The sequence below is a fragment of the Hakea prostrata genome, chromosome 8, assembly GCF_041222555.1.
Source record: "Hakea prostrata isolate BN-2017 chromosome 8, UWA_Hpros_2, whole genome shotgun sequence".
Classification (NCBI taxonomy): domain Eukaryota; kingdom Viridiplantae; phylum Streptophyta; class Magnoliopsida; order Proteales; family Proteaceae; genus Hakea; species Hakea prostrata.
In genome coordinates this window covers 913,581-934,978 of record NC_142607.1, presented here as the reverse complement: position 1 = coordinate 934,978, position 21,398 = coordinate 913,581, and the positions used below count along the sequence as shown (strand labels likewise).

General features: G+C 40.9%; 1 protein-coding gene across 2 annotated transcripts in view; it reads left to right on the top strand.

Moving 5' to 3' along the window:
• The window catches only part of LCBK1 (long-chain base (LCB) kinase 1), a 58,963-nt gene that overhangs the window by 25,392 nt on the left and 12,173 nt on the right, over positions 1-21,398 (top strand). For both annotated transcript variants that reach the window (XM_089167506.1, XM_089167505.1), the window contains exons 6-7: positions 5,251-5,397; positions 18,551-18,650. In XM_089167506.1, coding sequence (XP_089023632.1) covers positions 5,251-5,397; positions 18,551-18,650 — 247 coding nt within the window. The remainder of the gene's footprint in view (positions 1-5,250; positions 5,398-18,550; positions 18,651-21,398) is intronic.

Sequence of the window (21,398 nt, the reverse complement as noted above, 5' to 3'; positions counted from 1 at the left end):
CTCTAAAATACATCTCTGAATTCCTCCTTCACCAGAAAACGAAGGCAGTGTCATCACCTCCCTGGATCGTTACAGCTTTGATGCCAATTGATGAAACCCTAATAATATTTCTCAAACATTCATACAAGAATGCCAGAAATAACAAGATAACACTGGTTTCTATGGTGTCAGTCACCCCCCCCCACCTCACGGTGTTCCCTCAGCCTACGGCTGCCCACAAGACTCTCCAAAATTCGATCATCTTCCTTCCCTCTATTTATTATTTCAAATAACCCTAACTAACCCTCATTCCACAAGGCCTCTCATCCTAGGGTCCTAACAATATCCTATGGTAGAGTTAAAAATTATGGGATGCCCTATGGGATGACTTGAGTGGGAGAAAAGGTCTCTAGTTTATGTATCTTGGGTTGTGGGAATATCCCAACGCCCTATGGGATGACTTATGGTTGATTAGAAAGGGATGGTTAAGAAATTGGTATGGGTAGGGATTTTAGAAGTTAAGAAAACCAAGATTTAACAATTTAGGGAGAGGGAAAAGATGTGGGAGACGCTTTGGAGTAACAAAAGGGGAGATTAGGGTTCCCCCCAACTAAGATAGGATAAGGAAATAAAAGACTTGATCAGATGGATGGGATGAATTAGGGATTTAACAATCTAGGATGGGGTGGGAAACGTGTGGAAAGTCTACGGTTGGGAGGGTGGTAGTTTGCGATTAGGGAGGGAAGGGGGTATGGGGGTCTTGTGGTAGAGCCTAGGGGTGCAAGTTTGGCCCTGGCAGCCCTGACCCGCCCTAGGCCCGCCCTGAGCCCGAATAGGGCTTGGGCTGAAGATTTTGGCCCTAAGGGCGGGTTAGGGCCAAAATATTTTGGCCCTGAGCTAGGGCCAAGGGCGCGCCTGGGATTACTCTTTGGCCGGCCCAGCCCATCCCGGCCCGTCCCTGATTTTTGGCCTTGACCCAGGCCCTAATTTTGGCCCTGACCCAGGCCCTGATTTTGGCCATGATCTTGGCCCTGATTTTGGCCCTGACCCAGGCCCTGATTTTGGCCCTGACCCAGGCCCTGATCCTGGCCCTGATCTTGGCCCTGATTCTGGCCCTGATCTTGGCCTTGATCTTAGCCTTAATCTTGGCCTTGATCTTGGCCCTGATCTTGGCCCTGATATTAGCCCTGATTTTGACCCTGATCCTGGCCCTGATTTGAGTCTAAAGACTCTGGACCCTCCACCCACATGGAGAGGAATTAATTGTAATACATATGGGTGGATACTTGACACGTGTCAAATTTTAGAAACATGATCATGTTTTGTAGAAAATTAATAAAAATAAATTATAATCTCATTACCAATGTAATAAGCATCTATTTGATTTTGGCCCTGATCCTGACCCTAATTTTGGCTCTAATCTTAATATTAATTTGACGATGATCATGTACTACAATACTAGATTTTTACCTTGATCTCTTCATACTAACATTGATATGAGTCTTGATTTTGGCATTTAGTCACTTTGATCATATTAGACTATAAATTCACTTTTTATATTATTTTTAAGGTAATTTTTATTTTTCCAACAAAGTCATTTTTAGTTCAATAAAATATTGATTTTGTTTTTTGACTAAGGCGAGATAATATATTATAAATAATAAAAATTATTGCATAAAGAATTAATATCTAACAAATCTATACCCCAACTTCTCATCATGAATATCTAACAAATCTACTGTGATATTTCAAAAAAATTTATTAAAAACATATAGCTATGTTTGTAACTAAAACATCATTTTCTTTAACTATGAAAAAAATAAATTTTTTTTTGTTGAATACTAAATTATCGTCGATTTACTTGTTAACAAGGTTTTGAATATGAATTTTTTTGTATTGAATAAAAGATATCAATTTATTGAACAGTTTTGAATGAAAACATACCTACCTACGGCTTAAGTTCTTAACTTTGAAGATAAAATTTTCATTTATCAGATTCCTTTTGAATTATGAATCTCTGATGTTTCTAAGTTTACAAAAAGAATTCGTGTGACATTCTCTATAATTGACTTGACTTTCAAATATGCCTAAATTTGAGTGAGTGAGTGAGAGAGACTTGGGGGAAAGACAAATTGGAAATTTGGAATGAAGTTTGACCATTGTCTTAGAAGTTAGAAATTAATTGAGAATTGAGATAAATCTTTTTCTTTTTCCCTTCGAGCTTACATATAATAACCATAATTTTCATCGAATAGCAAATTAAAAAACCCTAGAAATTTGGATTTCTCTATTTCTCTAAAATCTAAATGGGTATAAATAGTTAAATACATATTGAATATAAGTTTTGGATTATTTGTTGACATCTTTACTATTTTATTTTCCAGAATTGAGTTTCGAATTTAAGAATTTAATTACTTTAATATGTATTTTAATTACTACCTATCTTACATTTGATATTTACGACCAAAGATATGGCCAATTAAAGCTAGGGACAAGGCCAATTAGGGCCTGGGCCAATCAGGGCCAGGGACAGGGCCAATCAGGGGGCCAGGGACAAGGCCAATCAGGGTCAGGGCCAGGGCCAATCAGGGTGAGGGTTAATCAAGGCTAATTAGGGCCAATCAGGGCCAACCCATCCCAACCCGGCCCAATTAGGGCCAATTAGGGCGGGAATGGGCTTGGCTTGGCCCTGTAGGGCTTAGGTCAGGGACAATAATCATTGGCCCTGAACTAGGGCCAGGGCGGGAATGGACTCAAATTATACCATATAGGGCTGGGCTTGGGATTGCAAAAGCCCGGCCCAGCCCGGCCCAGTTGCAGCCCTAGGCAGAGGGGGAAGGGTGTTTTGATTTTCTCTTCTTCTTTCTTTTCTTTTCTTTTCTTTTCTTTCTTTCTCGCTTTGTCCTCTCTTTTCTTTTCTGTTTCAGATCTGCCGCAGAGTTCAAGAAAGGGAAAAAAGGGGGAAACAAGGCTGCCACAAGGGGAAAGGGAAAGGGGAGGGAAGGGTTGCTGCTGCTGGGTCTGGGAAGGGAAAGGGAGGGTTTCTTGCTGCCACAAGAGGGAAAAGGGGGCTGGGTTGTTGTGCAAATGAGGGGAAGGTCTGGGGGTGCTATGCAATGAAGGGGAGGGGGCTGTACTTAGTTGGGATCAGTGTGGGACTGCTGGACCTTCAAGTTGTATGTCGGGATTTGATTTTAATTGGCTGCTGAGAGCTTCAGGAAGCAGATGACTGCTGGAACTTGCTGAATTTGCACAAGAATCACTCTTCATCCCATGCTGCAGGCTGTCCTCCCCCAAGGTCCAAGCCTCGGATTTTTCTTAAAATCGAGACTGATTTCAGTATGAACTCCATGGGCTATGAATAGCCTTACCTAAGTAATTTGACTAAGACTCAAATTGGGGAACTTTATGCATAAAAGGACTCCCCTAACAAAGATTCAATTAATTAAATAAAAAGACTCTTAAAAGAAACCCCTAATTGGACTCTTACGTAAACTGGGACTTCGTCATAACTTGCAAAATACTAATCCAAATAAATACACTAAAGATAGATCCAGGACCTAGAAGAGCCAGGGTAGACCTAAGATAAACTTAAGAGAAGTGGTGAGAAAGGATATGCATGTCTTAGGCCTTGTATCTAGCATGGCCTCAAACAGAACTTGATTGGAATGCAAGAATCCATGTAGTAGACCCCATTTAGTTGGGACAAGGCTTATTGTTATTGTATAGATTCAGGACCCTTGGTTCAAGAGGATTCCAACCAGACCCCTCTTGAGCCCTAAAAGGGCTGGGAAAATGACAAAAATACCTTAGGGTATTCAGCTACCTGTAAAGTGGGCCCTTTGGGTCTGATTTTTGGGGTCCAATTATAGGGGCCTCAACCCTGGTTACATCAATATCTAGGAGCAATTGATAGCAGATGAAGGCTCTATTGCAGAAGCAAAGTATGGCTGGCTGGCTGGTACCAGAAAGTTTCTTTTAGCATCCACAATATGGCCAACAGATAGGTTCTAAGCTTCGAAATTTAGATTTTGACATGCCACAAAAATCCAAAAAACTGAAATGCTCATTTTGGTGTTCAAATGGTTGAATTTTGCCTTGAAATTTTAGGGTAAGCCGAAGTAAGCATGGTTAGCATGGCTACACATTTCCAATCCAATTGATTGAAGGATGACAGACCAAAAAGATATTTTGGCTTCAGGCCCTAGGTTGTCTATGTTGTAGCCTATTTTATCCTCATAATTTAGTATTTGAAAGTCAACCTTCAATAAAAATAGTTGATATTTGTATTAAGAATGAAACAACCATTAAATAGTACATCAATGTCCAAAGGCGGAAAATCATGAACAAGTTGATGTGTATAGGCTCCACTTTTGACACCCCTAGTACTGTTATGTCAGTTTAAACTGTGTAGAGTTTTGAGTAAGTTCAATAACATCGGGAAATATGTGCAGACAGTGGAAATGTTCTTCTGACTATCACAACTGCCAGCCATGTCATGGTGTGCCTGGGAACACTCGAAGTCGAACACAGCAACCTTGAATGTGTAATCATTAACATAAGATAGGTATCCCAACTTTGGATATAAATTACTGGTCCAGGAAAATGTAAATGTGGACTCACCATGGCTACTTAGACTAGGCTGATGTGGTGAGGGGCTGCGTATAAGAATCAGTTCTCCACAAAAGAGTGACTCACTTTATCTGAAGGACTAAGGCCAGTTACAGGATCTAAAGTTAAACCAGCATTAATTTGGGGAAAAAGAGGCGGGGGTTAGCCCAAAATTGGTTTGAGAGTTATGGTTTTGGTCTCCGATTAACGAGCTGCTGTTGTGGGTTGGTATGGATTGATGCAGAATTATGTTGATGGAAATTGACATTGTTATCCCCAACTGGTTAGGGTTGTTTCGTGTTTATGCAACTACTCTTTTCTTATTATGGTTGTTTGGTTAAAGGAATTGACAGATCCGCTTAATAAGAAAGGAAAAATAAAATTCCTAGAATTATGTTGATGGAATGTGACATCGTTATCCCCAACTGGTTAGGGTTGTTTCCTGTTTATGCAACTACTCTTTTCTTATTATGGTTGTTTGGTTGAAGGAATTGACAGATCCCCTTAATAAGAAAGGAAAAATAAAATTCCTGTGAGACTTGTGTTGCTGTTTGTACTGCCTTTCTGTTGCTAGTCATAATTAGCAAGTTTTAACCTTGTGTTGTCTGATAATGTTTTTTAAGTTGTCTCATGCATATGCTTAATCTTTCTGATATATAGGTTCTGAATGGTCTACTTAGTAGAAGCAACCAGAAAGAGGCAATTTCAATTCCAATTGGAATCATTCCTGCTGGTTCTGATAATTCTCTAGTTTGGACTGTTTTGGGTGTTCGAGATCCTGTCTCTGCTGCAATTGCAATTGTAAAGGTAACATAACTTCTCTTTTTTTTTTTTTTTTTTTTTTTTTTTTTTTTTTTTTAATTTTTATATAAAAAGTTAACTTTATTAAGAAATAATAAAAGAAAATAAAGAATATTAGGAACGAACACTCAACCTTTCAATATTAGTTGCCCCAATACACCCAAGCTCACTAGTTTGAGGGCATTGCTCACTGCCTTCTTCTTCATACCCCTTATATACAAAAAAAATCTTCCTAGAAGATTAATGCAAGTTGGTACCTTTGCTCAAGCCTCATAAGACTTGCCAGCTTGCTTTAAAGCCTCCTTCACTAGTTCTTGATCCACCCTCTCCAAAATTTCAAAGGCATTCTGCAAGGAAGTTAAGGAACCACCATCCATCTGAAAGGGTTGGGAAGACTGACGATGTCCACGCCCACGATTGCAACCCCTCTTCCTGACTTGGGTGCATAGCCAACTCCTTTCCTTTTGGGGCTGGCTGCAGGGCCCAATCGAGAAAGGTGGTCACTCCTTGTTCTTGGGAATTTGCAGTTACCTCCCTTGAGTAATTAATCACCACATTTTCCTTTGATGGACGTAGAACAACCAATTCACCCTTTTTACTTCAGGTGGGCCTAGAGTGGGACACATCTGCAAGTTAATCCTCATCTAGTGGATGAGATTTATATGAAAGTGACAACTCATCCGAATTTTGAGATTGAGGGTCTACATCCTTATCCTTATTGGCTTGGATCACATTCAAAAATTGAATTTGTGGTAGAGATTGTTTAATCACCTCCCTTGATCAAGTTGATCCCACATTTTCCTCCTTTGAATGTAGATTAGCTTCTACCAAAAAAGAATGTAGATTAACTACTTCACCCCTTTTACCCTAGATGGGCCTCGAGTGGGACCCATCCACAAGTCTATCTACATCACAGTGATGAGAATCGGATGAGAATGGAACTCATTCTTATATGAATTACCCGCATATAAATTTTGAATTTGTAATTGACAATATTCCTGATCTCCACTAGGCCTGTGGGGCCCAATGTCATCCAATGGTACTTGAGCATCAAAAGAATGAGAGATCAAAGGAGTCTTAACCACCTTTGACACCTCTGAACTGAGAGTCCTTGCTTGACTAAAGTTTCACCAATTGAATCCTCTCTCTCCTCCAAATTGCATGAGTCCGCTGCTTTTAGTGTCCTTCCTGGACTAAAGTCTCCCTCACCCGAATCCTCTCTCTCCTCTAGATTGCCAGAGTCCGCCACCCTCTTTTCTTGGTCCAACAACGTGATTGCCTGTGCTTCGCCGAAGCTGACTCCCTGACTTGCATTGATTGGCTTGGTGTCTAATTCTTTTGCAGCAGAAGCATTCAGGTAACATAATTTATAATGAAATCCAATAAAATTTCTATTCAAACGTGATGAAGCAATTTCCACTCTGCCCATATTTTTGAGATGGTTATGAGATTTCTTTACTTGTTGGAATTTTTGTTATATTTTGAGCTGTTGGTGTTATCTCTCTCAATGATGGGGGATTTTATCTTTAATTTGTCCCATAGCGATGACTATATGACAACAAAGAATATAATCCTTTGATCTCTAGGTGGTAATACCACTGGTTTTGTCTTATTTATTATTATTATTATTATTCTTAATATTTTTGCAATAGAGGGCATTATAATATAAGAATTGATTAGAGAGCTCATTATTTCTGTACGTGTTGAAATTAAATGTAACCAAAGTTGGTTATTTGAGAAGTTGTGGCCTTCTTTCAACTTTCCTAAACTTATTCCATGAAAATTGGGGTAAAGAAGGTTTTCAAATCAATTTGTAAGTTATTTGCCATTATAGCAGGTGTAAAAAGGTATTAGGTACTTGACCAATGCACTAAAGGCTCCATAGTTGATTGAATGAATTGAGTCAAGCCCCCTTTAACCTATTCCATACTAGGCTGGTTAAATCTAGCGCCCATATACTAGAGTGGGCCCCATCAGGCACATATTTAGCACCACACTTCCGTAGGTGTCGTCCTCGACCGCTCTTACCCTAGGCAGGTCACACTTCGGCAGTAGGCAGCCCTCTTCAAGTGGCTATACTCTGCTCCTTCAATTATTATTATTTGGTGGCAGGTAGCACTTTCTTGGCAGCTTTCACTTTATTCTAGGTAGGCCTTTTTGGGATCTGAATACTTGATGTGGTGCCATCTCTGACACCAAATGCTAGATACTTGACCAATGTGCCAAAAGCTCTGAAGATGATGGAACGAATTGAGTCAAACCCTTTAACCCATCCCATACTAGGCTGGCCCAATCTAGCCAATCTAGCGCTTACACGCTAGAATGGGCCCCATTAGGCACATAACATTAACTCATCCTGTACACGAAGTGTCACACTCTACAAAGCACCGGCTAGGGATTAAGTACGTAGCATTCCTAAAGAAAATATTAATGTAGCATTGTTGTGATAATGACTGACTAGACATAATTAAGCTACTGAATATGTAATTAAAACAGTCAAAACATACACTAGGTCATGGAAATACAATACGCACTGCTCAATACCGCACGGAATTTCTGGGCAGGTCCGATCCATGGGCTATGTGCCGAAGATCTTGTTGATATTCCTCTGGATGCAACACATTTGCATCGTCACATATTTTGTGCTCGGTTGTTCTATTAGTAACTTAAAGATACCACAGGTATCCCAACCTAATGAATTGCTGATTGAGATCAGAACCAAGTGGGTTGGCACAAATGATTGGGCTGTATATGGAAGATGTCAACAAAAGTTAACCTTGCAGACCCACCTTGATGCTCACTGCTGTGTTGTGAAGCACAAGATCCACATTCCACAATAGCCTTATACCGTCCAAATGCTGAACCAATGCTCTTGAAGGATGGTCCACCGGCATATCTCTTAATGCGCATTAACTTGAAGTCCTGCGATCATTAAGTTTAGATTTTCTTCTTTCCCGAATTTTATTGCTGATCAAAACTTTAAATGAGAAAATTCAATAAATAAATCAACAGTCAAAAAAAATAAATTGAAACGGCAATATTACCTACATATGAATTCTTCCAAGAATCAGATTGTTTTTTATTTTTTTTATTTTGTTTGTTTGGGGGGGGGGGTGTTGGGGAACTATTACCTCCAAGCTCTAATCATACAAACCTAAGTTGTAGAAGGGCCCAACAAATAGAAGAGTAGGCAAAATCTCAAGGAGCTGCACCGACAGCTGTGGCAGGAGATGGCCTTAGTTACAAACTTGGATTGCACTAGTACCACCCCTTGGATTCATTTCAGTTGGTGTTGGAAGTTAGAACTGATTTAATTAAAACTTGGGTAATTAGTATGTAAATAGATTTAGTTAGAATAGTCTATCGGTAATTAGTATGAAAATAGATTTAGTTAGAATGGGTTGACTAACAGTGTGATTGTTTTAGCCTTTTAGGTACCTTGAAATTGGATTCCAATTAGGACTCCTAATTACATCTGGTTTCTAACTGCTAACTTCATTAAGAAAACAAAAATAGATCCCAACTCCTGACAGCATGGGGCAACTAGCTAGACCACTTTGGTCTCAAGGGAAAGGTGATAAAATGACCAAAATACCCCTTAGGGAATTTGGCCAGCTTTGGTGCTGCACTGCTGCGTGAATTCTTGACTATTTTGTGCCCAAATTATGGGGGTGCCCTATACTTGCCAATCCTGGTTACATCAGGGCCTTGGTGCAATGGTCAGTGGATCACAGTTGTCGCTTGAGATCAAGGTATTGAAACAGCCTCTCAGCAGAATTTGTTTGGGTAAGGCTGCATTGGAAAAATGCCCCCCCTCCCTTGGGACTTTGCTTGTGAGGAAGCCTTCGGCATTGGTTTTGCCTTTTTTTGTTAATTAAAAAGACCTAATTAAAATGGAAGTTGCTTGTTTATAGAACCCCCCTCCTTTTTGGCCTCTCCTCCCCACCCGCCGCCCCCCCCCCCCCCCCCCCGCCCCGGCGCGAGCCAAAAAGCCCCCCCCCCCCCCCCCCCCCCCCCTAGTCCCACATCGACCGATGTGGGAATATGGAGAGGAAGAGGCTATAAAGAAGCCTCTTCCTCTTCTTTAATCATCCCAAATATCTTCTCTCTTGGATATTTCTTTATTTATAGGGAGTTTTCTCTCTGCCCATATATTATTGTGTCTTTCTTTTCTCTTAGTTGTTATTATTGTGTTCTTCTTTTCTCTTATTTGCTGATTGTTCATTCGGTGGGTTCTTCATAACCCGACAGGGATCGGAGCGAGGTTTTTCCAAGTATGCCGGGGCGATAGTCCGAGCTTCCACATCGAAAAGGAAAATTCCTGGGGGGTTTGTTTGTTTGGTTTAGGGTGTGAGTGTCACTATAGTATGCTCGTGATTGCCACTTAGGTGGATCCTTCACATCGAAAAATAAGTAAGATATTGTTTTTCATCCACGGAGGTGCCGCAGAGTCGCATCACGTGGTTTCTTTTCGGGTATCCTGAAAGGTGATGGGTGATTAAGTGCATGTCTAGGAAAATTTTGTCTAAGGAGTCTGGTTTTAGCGGACCGCTGTGTCCCTCCGGCTTTCCCGGAAATTTTCCCGGTGCATTTTGGTTCAACCATATACCGGTGGAGATAACTCGAGAAGACAAGTTTCACGGAAATAGTGGGAGTTATCTCAGCCAACAACAGAGCGTGATGAAGCAATGGCGAAAAATTGACATCGGCAAGTTTGACCACGAAATTCTCATTATGGAAAATGAAGATGAAGGCATTATTGATAAAGATAACGCCGGAAGCCATCGTGTTCGGCCGGCGGAGTTCACGACAACGAAAGTGGAATAGAATAGATGCGATCGCTCTTTCGATTTGCATCTAGCATTATCGGATGATATTTTAGCGGGCGAGAAGAGAAGAAAACCGCAAAGGAGGTGGGATCACCTCACAAAGTAGAAGCCAAACACTCACAACAAAACCGAAGAGAAAGTTGAACCACGGAGTCGAACACACGACGAGCAACAACACCGATTCGTATGCTCAACCAACGGGGACAAAGCACCACGAAGGGAAATTCTACCCAAAGTCCGACAAATGACCAACATTACAAAACCAAGAAACCCCCGATAGGAGATGATGTCGCACAATCGAAGAAGAAAGTAGACGAAAAGGAGAGAAGATAGACAGCAAGCCACAACAAGCGAAGCTGCATGACGAGGAAGGTCAACGGAACGGATTCCAATGGGAGTCACAACAAGGGAGGTCAAAACCAGGGGTAAGAAGAATTTCAAGGCACAATTGGGCAAAAGGGGACACAAAAAGAGTGCGACAAAAAGGGGTAGATAAGGAGAGACACCAGGGGCATGCGAAGGAGATACACAGGAATCAAGAAGGCACCAAGGATAGATTGGAACATAGGATGCGGACTTGGACGAGCAACAGGCACAGACCTCCGCAGAGATTGGTCAAACAGAACCACTCACGGGCCGGACAGGGAAATGATCATGCCGGAGATTGTTGGAGTGGCACCACAAGTGAAGATGTACGATGGAGGACGCACACAAAATGGCGGCAGTGAAGGGCAAAGAAGAACTATGCTGGGACAAAGATGAAATGGTGCAAGACACGATCCAAAATGGAATGATGAGGATCGCAAAGGAGCGCTAGTTGTAATGAAAGGAAAGGGGCGCGCAAATTTGTACGAATAATGGGAGAAACAGCCGGAGGCGAAGCATCGCTGCACAACCGAATCAGAAGAGATGACAAAAGTGTGGCACGAAAATTGGCCCACATGTCGAGCAAGGGTGAAGGTTCCGCAGAACGAAATACCCGGGCCACAAAGGTTATTACCCGGAGCACCGTGTTACAAGCAAGCAGATAGATTGAAGTTCAAGACCGACGGAGTAAAGTATTCGAATTAGTTCACTCGATGTATGGCAAGCACCGTACATCTCCGGGAGGAGCAAGGTACTATGATCTTTCATCGATGATTATCCGAAGATGTTGGGTGTCCTATCAAGAAGAAGTCAGATGTGTTTCAGCAAAACATTCAAAGCGCAAGGAACGAGAAACCGAGAAGAAAACAAGTGCCTCGAGACGACAATGGCGGTGAATATACAGGGGATGACTCTGAGTTGTAATCAAGAAGGCACAAGAGACAACTCACGGTGGCACACTCCTCAACGAATGGAGTAGCAGAGCGGTTGAATAGAACTCACTCGAAAGAACGAGAGCCAGCGAGAACGCAAGATGGCTAAGCCGGGCGGGAAACACGCCATGGATTAATCGACACCAACAAGATCGATTGATTTGAAGACACCGATGGAGATGTGGACGGCAAGCCGGATTATCACGCCGCACACAGGGAGTCCCGTGTACGTGATGTATATCCCCAAGAAATTTCGAAGTTGGATCCAAAATCCAGAAAATGCAACGGGAAATGCCGAGGAGCAAGGGGTATCGAGGGGATCCCACCGCCACAAAGTCGCATCAGCAGAGATGTCACCGCAGAAGATAAGCCGCAAATGGAAGATGTGAGTAGCATTCAATAGAAACCGGAGAGTACAACAGTCAGGAGGAAGAGAAGTCCAATCCACGGTAGAAAATTCTCCGGAGAGAATCGAAAATGAGGAACAAGACACTGAGTCTACAACGAGAAGTTCAACGGTCACCTCGTGAAAGACAACACCAACCGGCAACGATATAATGGAGAGCAACATTGCATACCGCTTCTAACAGAAGATGGTGAGCCATCAACATGAGAAGCGAGATAGCCGAAGCGCCACTGGATGGCACATGCGAGAAGAACTAGAAGCTCTTCATAAGAATAAGACGGGGAGCTGACCTACCGCAGGAAGGAAGCCCATTGGTAACAAATGGGTTTACAAGATCAAACGAAAAAAGGATGATCAAGAGAGCGGATCGCAAGAATGGTGATCAAAGGATATGCTCGAAGAAGGTGTCGATCACGAAATCCTCCGGGTCGACTTACACCGCCGGATAGTTCAGCACTGGCACGTGATCACATCGAGCAGCTAGATGAAAACTGCACTTCATGGAGATCTTGAAGAAGAAATCAATGCCCAACCGAAGGTTGAAGAACCAAAAGGGGAACGGTTGAGTGAACAAATCTCAACGGCAAAACAGCGCCAAGATGGTATAAGAGATTGATTCCATATTGAGCCTTGGATACAAAGACTGCAGACCCGGCGAACAAGAGGTTTGGAATGATGATTTCATCATTTACGGTATGTCGATGATATGTTGGTGCGGCCCCAACAAAGATCGATCGTAGAATTAAAGGCTCGATGGCTAGGGAATTGAAATGAAGGATCGGGACCCGAAACAAGATCAGGGATGCAAATTCACAGAGACGAAATAACAGAAGATTTGGCTATCACGAAGAGTTACAAGGAAAGTCTTCGCCGCTCAATATGCAAGACGAAGCCAAACTCCTCTCCGTAATCAAGTATCCTCAAGTATGTGTCCTAGCAATGAAGAGAGAGGATGGAGATGTCTCGAGCACCGTATGCACAGCGAAGTGGGAAGTCCGATGTTCGCATGATATGTACAAGACCGGACATTGCACAGCAAGGGGAGTGATTAGTCGGCATATGGCGAATCCAGGACAAGAGCATTGGATTATAGTGAAGAGGATCCTAAGATACATTAAAGGAACCGGATGCCGCCCATGTTATGGAGGATCTGAATATCGCGAGGATATGTGATCTGATTTCGGGGATCGATAAAAGGAAATCCACACCGGCATGTGTACAATTGCGAAGGAGCCGTGAGCCGGGTATCTAAACACAGACGGCGAGCACGCACAATAGAAGCCGAGATATGGCAGCACACAAGCTTGTAAAGAAGCAACGGATAAGAAGATTCATGGAAGAACTGGGCACAAACACGAGAAGATTCTCTTGTACGTGACGACGAGTGCCTTGCACATTGCAAGGAATCTAGCTCATTCCAGGACAAAACACATAGAAGTACAATATCATTTTGTTCGTGAAGTGGTGGAAGACGGAAGGTTGGATATGCAGAAAATCCACACGAAAGAGAACCTAGCAGATGCATTGACAAAAGCAATCAATACCGACAAGTCATTTGGTGCAGATCCTGATGGCTTGAAGAGACATAGACAAGACATGGTGGTGGCAAGATAGAGAGACGGTGTGGAGATTGATTGGTTCTCAATCTAATCCCAAGTGGGAGATGTTGTAATATTAGTCCCACATCGACCGATGTGGGAATAGGGAGAGGAAGAGGCATAAAGAATGCCTTCCTTCTTCTTTAATCATCCCAAATATCTTCTCTCTTGGATATTTCTTTATTTATAGTGGAGTTTTCTCTCTTGCCCATATATTATTGTGTCTTTCTTTTCTCTTAGTTGTTATTATTGTGTTCTTCTTTTCTCTTATTTGCTGATTGTTCTATTCGGTGGGTTCTTCATAACCCGACAGGTGTTTCATAACGTCTGCAGCCTTAACGCCATTTTGTGAAGCTGATGTAGGCTCTATTGAATTAGGGCAATTCTTTCCAAGATCAAGCAGATTTTTGACTTGGCTGTAGAGGGATATTTTGTGTTTATGAATGATTTGATTTAACAAAAAAACTTTTAAGGAATTGGTATGCTGGACCCAAAGTGCATATGGTATGAAAAGTGACCAAGTTTGATGGCTGGTTTGAGCATCATAGTGGACTTCTATGGTTAATGATTCCGGAGGGCTTGAATGGAGCTTTACTTGGGGTGAATGTTGGCCTGGTATGGGGGAAAGGTTTGTCCAAATTTGAGTTAATATCAGTGCTCAGATTGGTGTAGATTTGACTTGGGAAATTTGGTGTCTAAGGGAATCAAAAAAAAAAATTCAAGAAAAAAAAAAAAAAAAAGGTTAGATTGAAGGAGGATGGCATATTTTGGCTGCCACTTACATGGATCTAGGATCTTTGTTTAATGTTATGGAGATGGTTGACTGATCTTAATGCAGGCTGAGTCCACAATCATATAGGAATTTAGCATGTCTTCAGTAGAGACCCTCGCACTCGGGCACCTGAAGGTACCTTACCACTGCTGGAGCGTGTTCTTTCCTCAGAAGGACAAACTCATAGACTGCAATAGCTGATTTTCTTAATAATCCAAACTCTGTAGCTATTACATGTGCCGGCTATTGATTGCCTTAACACTACTAATTTAGTAGAAAATAGGAATCATAGCCGTACTCTTAACAACTTAATTGGATTTGAAGCAAACTATAATTGGACTTGCGTATTTATAGTTCAACCGTACAATGACTCTCCATCAACTATAATAGGACTATTAAATAACATGCGTTCACCTTAATAAGGTCTAGTTAAATAAAATACATCAATAGTACCCGTCCAATGAAGGCCTAACACTTATATGACCCAACCCTGGGCTTATTCTTAGGACAAAGGAACTAATTTGGAGCTGGATCTGCAATAGTAGAGGCTGCTTCCTGAGACTCAGGAGCATCCTCGTTGATGCACCAAGGTTCACCCTGTGATTCTTTGACCTGCTCCACCCATTTGTTGATGTTGAGTTATGTTGCTGCGCAATTCTGTTCGTCCCTTCAGCCGGTTGAATCTGCAAGAATGAGCTTGACCATGGAGGTCGAGTTTTCACCTCCGACGATCTAGTTAGGAATCCGACTAAGGAAGTCAAGAAAGTAATGAACAATAATAATACGAATAGTGAGAATTCTATTCAGCGTACCTTTCTCTTGTGTTCTCATACCCTTTTATAACTTTTCTATATCTGAGTTTGACTGGGACTCAACATCAGTCATTCTGCGATATGAATCTCAGTAATTGAATCCTACTCAAATGCGAGTAGTTAAATTCTTATTGAATACTGTTTCCTTGGCTTCAAGCCCTCTTGGAATTTACCTTGCTATTCCGCCGACCTTATCTTGGCCGATTCGGATTGGTCCGCCCTGGTCGGTTATCTTTTCCGGTTCGGATTGGTCCGGCCTGGTCGGTCTGACCGAACTGATTCAGGTTCAACCAAACTGGTCTTGGCTAGCTTTATTTTCCTTTATCAAGTTAGATCCCAATGTAAGGTATGGATGGGAGAAAAAGCTTTGGTAGCAGTCAAATCAATTGAGAACATGTACAGATCTTGTAATAACAGAATGGGAGCTCCAATGAATCTACTGCTGCTCTGAAAATTTTACTGAGAGCACATTGTTTCGTACTGTATTAAACCCCAAAGAAGAGATGTAAGATGCTTTCATGGAATGTGTGCATGTTAGGGTGCTATACTTCACGGAATTGTCTTGCACACCTTTGACATCATTTGGAAATGCTACTTTTAAATTTTTAAAATTAATGGTTAAAACAAAACAACCAAGATGAGGTCCCTTCATGTATGCTTTTCATTGAGAATATTATTTGATAAATGAGACAGTGGATGGAAATATTGTCAAACTGGAGTTGATGAAAATCGAGCTTGGAATCAGGAGCCTTTTAGATAAGTCGAAAAAAGATAGAATGTATGATGTATTAACCGAAAAAAAAAAAAAAAAAAAGAAAAAAAGAAGACGATTATTTATATGATGCATAACTTCAGATAAGCTAATAGAGGGGATAAGTGGTGGAAATTGAGAACTTAGAACTACCGTAAGAAGGACATTTTAGATACATGGGGTCAACCTTGGTGAGAGGTGATGTTGCCCACAGAATTAAAGTAGGATGAAGGGTCAGGAGAAGTGGTTTGAGCGTTATATGTGACAAATGTGTGCCTTTTAAAACTTTTGGAAAATATATGGGACTATAATTAGACCAGCTATGGCATATGGGGGGAATGTTTGGCAGTTAAGATGAGTAATATAAATAAGATGAGTGTGGCAGAGATGAAAATGCACTGTAATATTAGAGGGGAATTTTTGGCAGTTAAGAAGAGAGTTATTTGAATAAGATGAGTGTGGTAGAGATGGGGATGTGTAGTAAGACCGCGAGAGGTAAAGTAAGGAATGATTATGTCAAAACCAATTTGGGTTGCACCAATCCAAGCCAAACTCCATGAGAGCTGCTTGAGGTGGCATGGTGATGTGAACGAGATTCTAGGGTTGTTGGAATAATGCCCTAGAATCAGGCTCACTCCAGGACCTCTCTCTCTTGAGAACCAGCAGTCTTCTAGAGCTGGAAATACCTTTAATTCATGTTTTGATGGTTTTAGGGTTCATGAGGGTTAGGTATAGGTCTAGAAGGATTGGCCCGGGCTTAGGATTAAAGGGTTTAGGTTTTAAAGCTTAAACCTTGCTGTAACGTATAATTTCAGATCTGGAATTTATGGTTTTAATGGATTATAGGTTCAGTTAGGTTAGGAATTGGATTACTTGCATTTTGTGATTTCAGATTAGGATCTATAGGTGTAGGGTTTAAATTGAGGTTTCCTAATTGTAGTAGGACTCTTAGAAGGTGTTGGCTAGGCCTAGGATTGAATGGGGAAGTAGAGTGGAATAGGAGATGATAATCGTAGGGGTTTAGGGGTTTGGCTGAGAGTATGGGTGGGTTCTAGGTTTTAGGTGTAGAGGTTGAAGATTTATTGCAGAGTTTTCCAAGGAAGAAGATCAAGTGCAGGAATTTTTCAAACCTAGGAAAATAGGGTTTAATTAAAAAACTAATAGTAGGACTGTGGCCTAGAGGTTGGTGTGATCCTTTAGGGGGAAGAAGGGATGTTTAGGGGCTGGGAGACAGGGAATTGAAGGGGTTGGAGTTTGCTGCCGCCGCAGAGAAGGGGTGGGAAGGGTTGTGGATTGTAGGGAAGGTGAAGAAGGGGGCTGGGAAGGGGCTGGGATGTATTGTACTTACTTTGGGAAGGGTTTAATGCTGCTGGAGTTGAAGAAGCTTGCTGTTATTGGAAGGCAGCTGCAGGAAATTCTCTCTTGGAATTGCTGCAAGCCCCCTCTAGGAGACCACAACTTCTCTAGCTTGCCTGCAAACTCAATCTCAATTTTTATTTAATTTAACTTGTCAATTACAGAGAATGGAGGCTTTATTTATTGTCTCAAAGAAAACAAACTAAGACTCAATGTGGGAAACCCACTTGGATTCTAACTTGCAATCCAAGTTTAATTTAGACTTCTACTTGACTCGAGACACTAAATTAGAGTAGATATGGAATCCTAACAAGAAACAGATTGAAACTAGGGGATTCCTTCTCGACATAGGAATTATACCTAGACAAGGACTCTTCAATATCTCACAAAATAATGACTCAAATTGGAAAAGAAAAGTAGATTTAGGGTCCTAATAGCATGCTGGACCCAATGACCCTAACCTTGGACTCCACGAAAGTACTAAAATGACCAAAATACCACTGCTATGATTAGGGGGGCCGTAAGGTTTTTGAAAAAGTAACCCTAGGCCTATGCTGCCACTGGAAACACTTTGCATCACAGGGTCATGATCAAAGGGGCAGGCAATAAATGACTAATAGTAGTGTTAAAAAAGGATATGCATATGGTAGGGCTCGGTCCCAGTTTGATCACAAATAGTTTGTTCGGAGGACGAAGACCCATGTTACTGACCCTGTAAGGAGATTTTCCTAGGATTCTACTATGACTATAATTTTGATTTCTTTTTCACTTTCATCTTACCTTCCTTTTCTATTATTGTTGTTAGCTTCTATTAGATCCATGTAGCTGAACCCATTTTAGATAAATAAATAAAAGCTTTCACATTTGCAAAAAGAGTTGCTTATGCGACATGCTTAATTTTCTTGATTGTTTTTTGGAACTTCTTGTGGTTTGGTGATTACATGTGCAACCTGGGAGCTTGCAACCCCAAGGGGTAGCTCAGTTTGCAAGGACCAACACCTGACAATAAATAGGCTTATCAATTTAACTCCCCATTGGGGCTTTTCCCCAAAACGAAAGAAGAGGCAGCTGACCCTTATTTAAGTTTTACCCCAATAAAGGTGGACTTATCTCTCACCAAAAGAATACTTAATACTTGATAGTAGGAAGAAATTGGTCATTTATCTTAAAAAGCAACAACCCCTCCCAATTTGGATGCTTCTAAAATCAATTACAGGATAACATACCATACTTTCAAGATATCAGAACTTAAGATTGTCATATTCAGCTTTGGAATGTATTGATGATGAACATTACATCAAGTTGGGCACTTTCTAACTTTCTTTTGGTGGTAGCAGGGTGGTTTGACAGCCACAGATGTCTTTGCTGTTGAGTGGATAGAAACTGGTACCATTCACTTTGGCATGACAGTCTCATATTATGGTTTTGTCAGTGATGGTAAATCACTATTCTTATGTTTAAAGTCTTCCAGTTACTTTAATATTTTGTTTTGCATATGGACTATTTATGGATTCATGTTCTTATTTGGCCCAACTAGCCAACTATTTACCTGATTCTTTTCTGGGCAAGAAGTTTTACTTGATTCTACTGTTTATACTTGTACATATAAAATAGATATACATAATACTTAGCAATAAGAATAATAAAGTCTATAATGGAGATAAAATTAAGATGAATCTCTAGATTCTACACCATCAGAAGTGATATAATTTTGAGATACGATTAGTATGGTCCATGCATACTAGCTTCTTTGTATTCATGGGGACATGGAGAGGTGGGAAATTGAGTGTACTATCCAACACCCTTTAATCTTATATAATGTAGCCTCAAGTGAACGAGGCCCATAATCTAAGATCTTTAGATGGTTAGCAATATGAATAATTAGGGTTTCAAGAGATTTAGGCCAGAACTGATTCAAGCTTCTATTTAGGGTCAAAACGGTGTTCTAGATCAGTTGCTGAGTCCTCTTTTATTGTGAGTCTATAATTAACCAAATGCTGCACCAGTTCCCTACTGTTCTGGAATTAGGTTGAGGGTTTTGAAGGTCTCGGTTTAGGGTTTTAAAGGGTCTAGGATTAGGGTTTTAAGGAATTGTAGGGTCTCGGTTTGGGTTTTAAGGATATACGGTTGGGGTTTTAAGAATTTAGGGCAGCAAGAAATTAGGCTTTTGGATGGATGGAAGGGGCTACAATTGGGATCAAGTGTTAATCGAGTTGTAGGGATGATGGATCTGCAATGTGGTAAAACTCTGATGGTAGAATTGGTTAGTAGGGAAATAGGGTTTATGTTGATGAAGAAGGGATTGGATGGGTAGGGTTTAGAATTTGTAACTTGCTATCTTCTTGGCTAGCCAACAAAGAGTTACCTCCATGGGAGGCTGATTTTTTGATAGACTTTAATGTCCAACTACATTGTATTGCCAGAATCCATGTTGTATATTTGAAACATGTTGATCTCCTTGCTTCTCTCATGGCACAATCTTCCTCCCATTGACCCCCCCCCCCTTTTCCTTTTCTATAAACTTAAGAGAGTGGAAGGTGGGATTTGAAGCTGCTGACTTACTACTTACCTGGAGTACAAGCCTGGTAATGAACTGACTGATGTAGAGGCAAGCTGCAAGCACAGCCAAAGGAGAACCATCAAGTTGAAAGCCTAGAAGTTGCTAACTCGATCACTTGGAAGTACTTACAACCAATGGAGCAGTTCTAACCTCACAATCACATTTAGGTAGTAATAGATAACTTTTTATTAATCTGAAATCTGAATTTTGAATTCTGTTACATGTGCAGGGGTTGTACATTTGACCTCTCATTTACATTCTTAGTTGTACTCAACGTAGAAACTAAATTTGAAATACGACTCTTAATACTAAATACTAACCTAATAGTACTGTTTACTCGTGTACCTTCCTGATAAGGCTTATCTAATGAAGGTGTATCAGGGCCTGATAAGATCTATTTGATCAAGTTACATTACTCTTAATAGACCTGATCTAATTTAAACGAAATAAATAACCTATTTTTATATTTGGCCTAAACACTAAATGGGTCCATAGAATGGGCCCATGACTACATAACCTGCTGAAGGCTTAACACCCATATATATCAACCCTAAGTTGATTTCAAAGGGAAATAGGCCAATTTGGTGTTGGACGGGGATTATTATGTGTATGTGACATGTCTGCTTATTTATAAAATTTGTGAAGAGTGCAAGAGAAAAAAATTCCCTTACAGCAACATAAATAAAAACCTATGGACAATTTACCACTTGTACCCATATTATGACACTCCCCCTCAATTTATTATATAGATATTGATCATACTCAGCTTTCCAACATTAGAAGTAAAAACCATAGTATTTGACCCTTTAGTAAAGGCATCTGATAACTTAGAATCAGTTGGAACGTAGGAAATGCTATAAGACCTTGTTCAATCTTTTCTTTGGTAAAGAGACAGTCAGTCTCTACATGGTTATATTATGCTGAACTAGATATGAGCAATGCTTATTACAGACTTCAGTATAGGTGCATAAGAATTTCCACAGTAATACAAAGATCTAGTAGTAAGTCTTTCAGCCATAATAACTCACAGATTCCATGGGCCATTCCTTGCAATTCAGCTTTAGCACCTGACCTTGCAAACACTATTTGTTTCTTGCTTTTCCATGTGGCCAGATTGCCACCATTGTATGTGCAAATTTAATGTTGTTCTTGATTATCTGGACTTTTTGCATCTGTATAGGATTTAATTTGGACATGGTCATGAGGAGAAACTTCCTTTTCCTAGAGCTGCCTTCACGTATTGCAAGTTTCTATATATATATATATATGTGTGTGTGTGTGTGTGTGTGTGTGTGTACAACCTCAACGTGTGAGGAGTAAGAATTATGCATATACAAACTAACCAGGCTGACAGCATATGCCATATACGGTCTAGTATGGGAAAGGTTAATAAGTCTCCTAACTAACTGCTGGTAATTGCTTTCATCTAGGAGATGACGTAGCCTCAACTGAACGAGGACCAATGCTTCCAAAATCCAGAAGGGCCGTGGACAGAACAGAGATCAAACGGACAGAACGAAAATACCCGTGGGAAAAACTCTAGATTCAGAAACCGATCACGTTAGTGAAAAGGGAACGGATTAGGGAGGGGTGAAATCCGAGATTTCAAAAAGCTACAATGCATC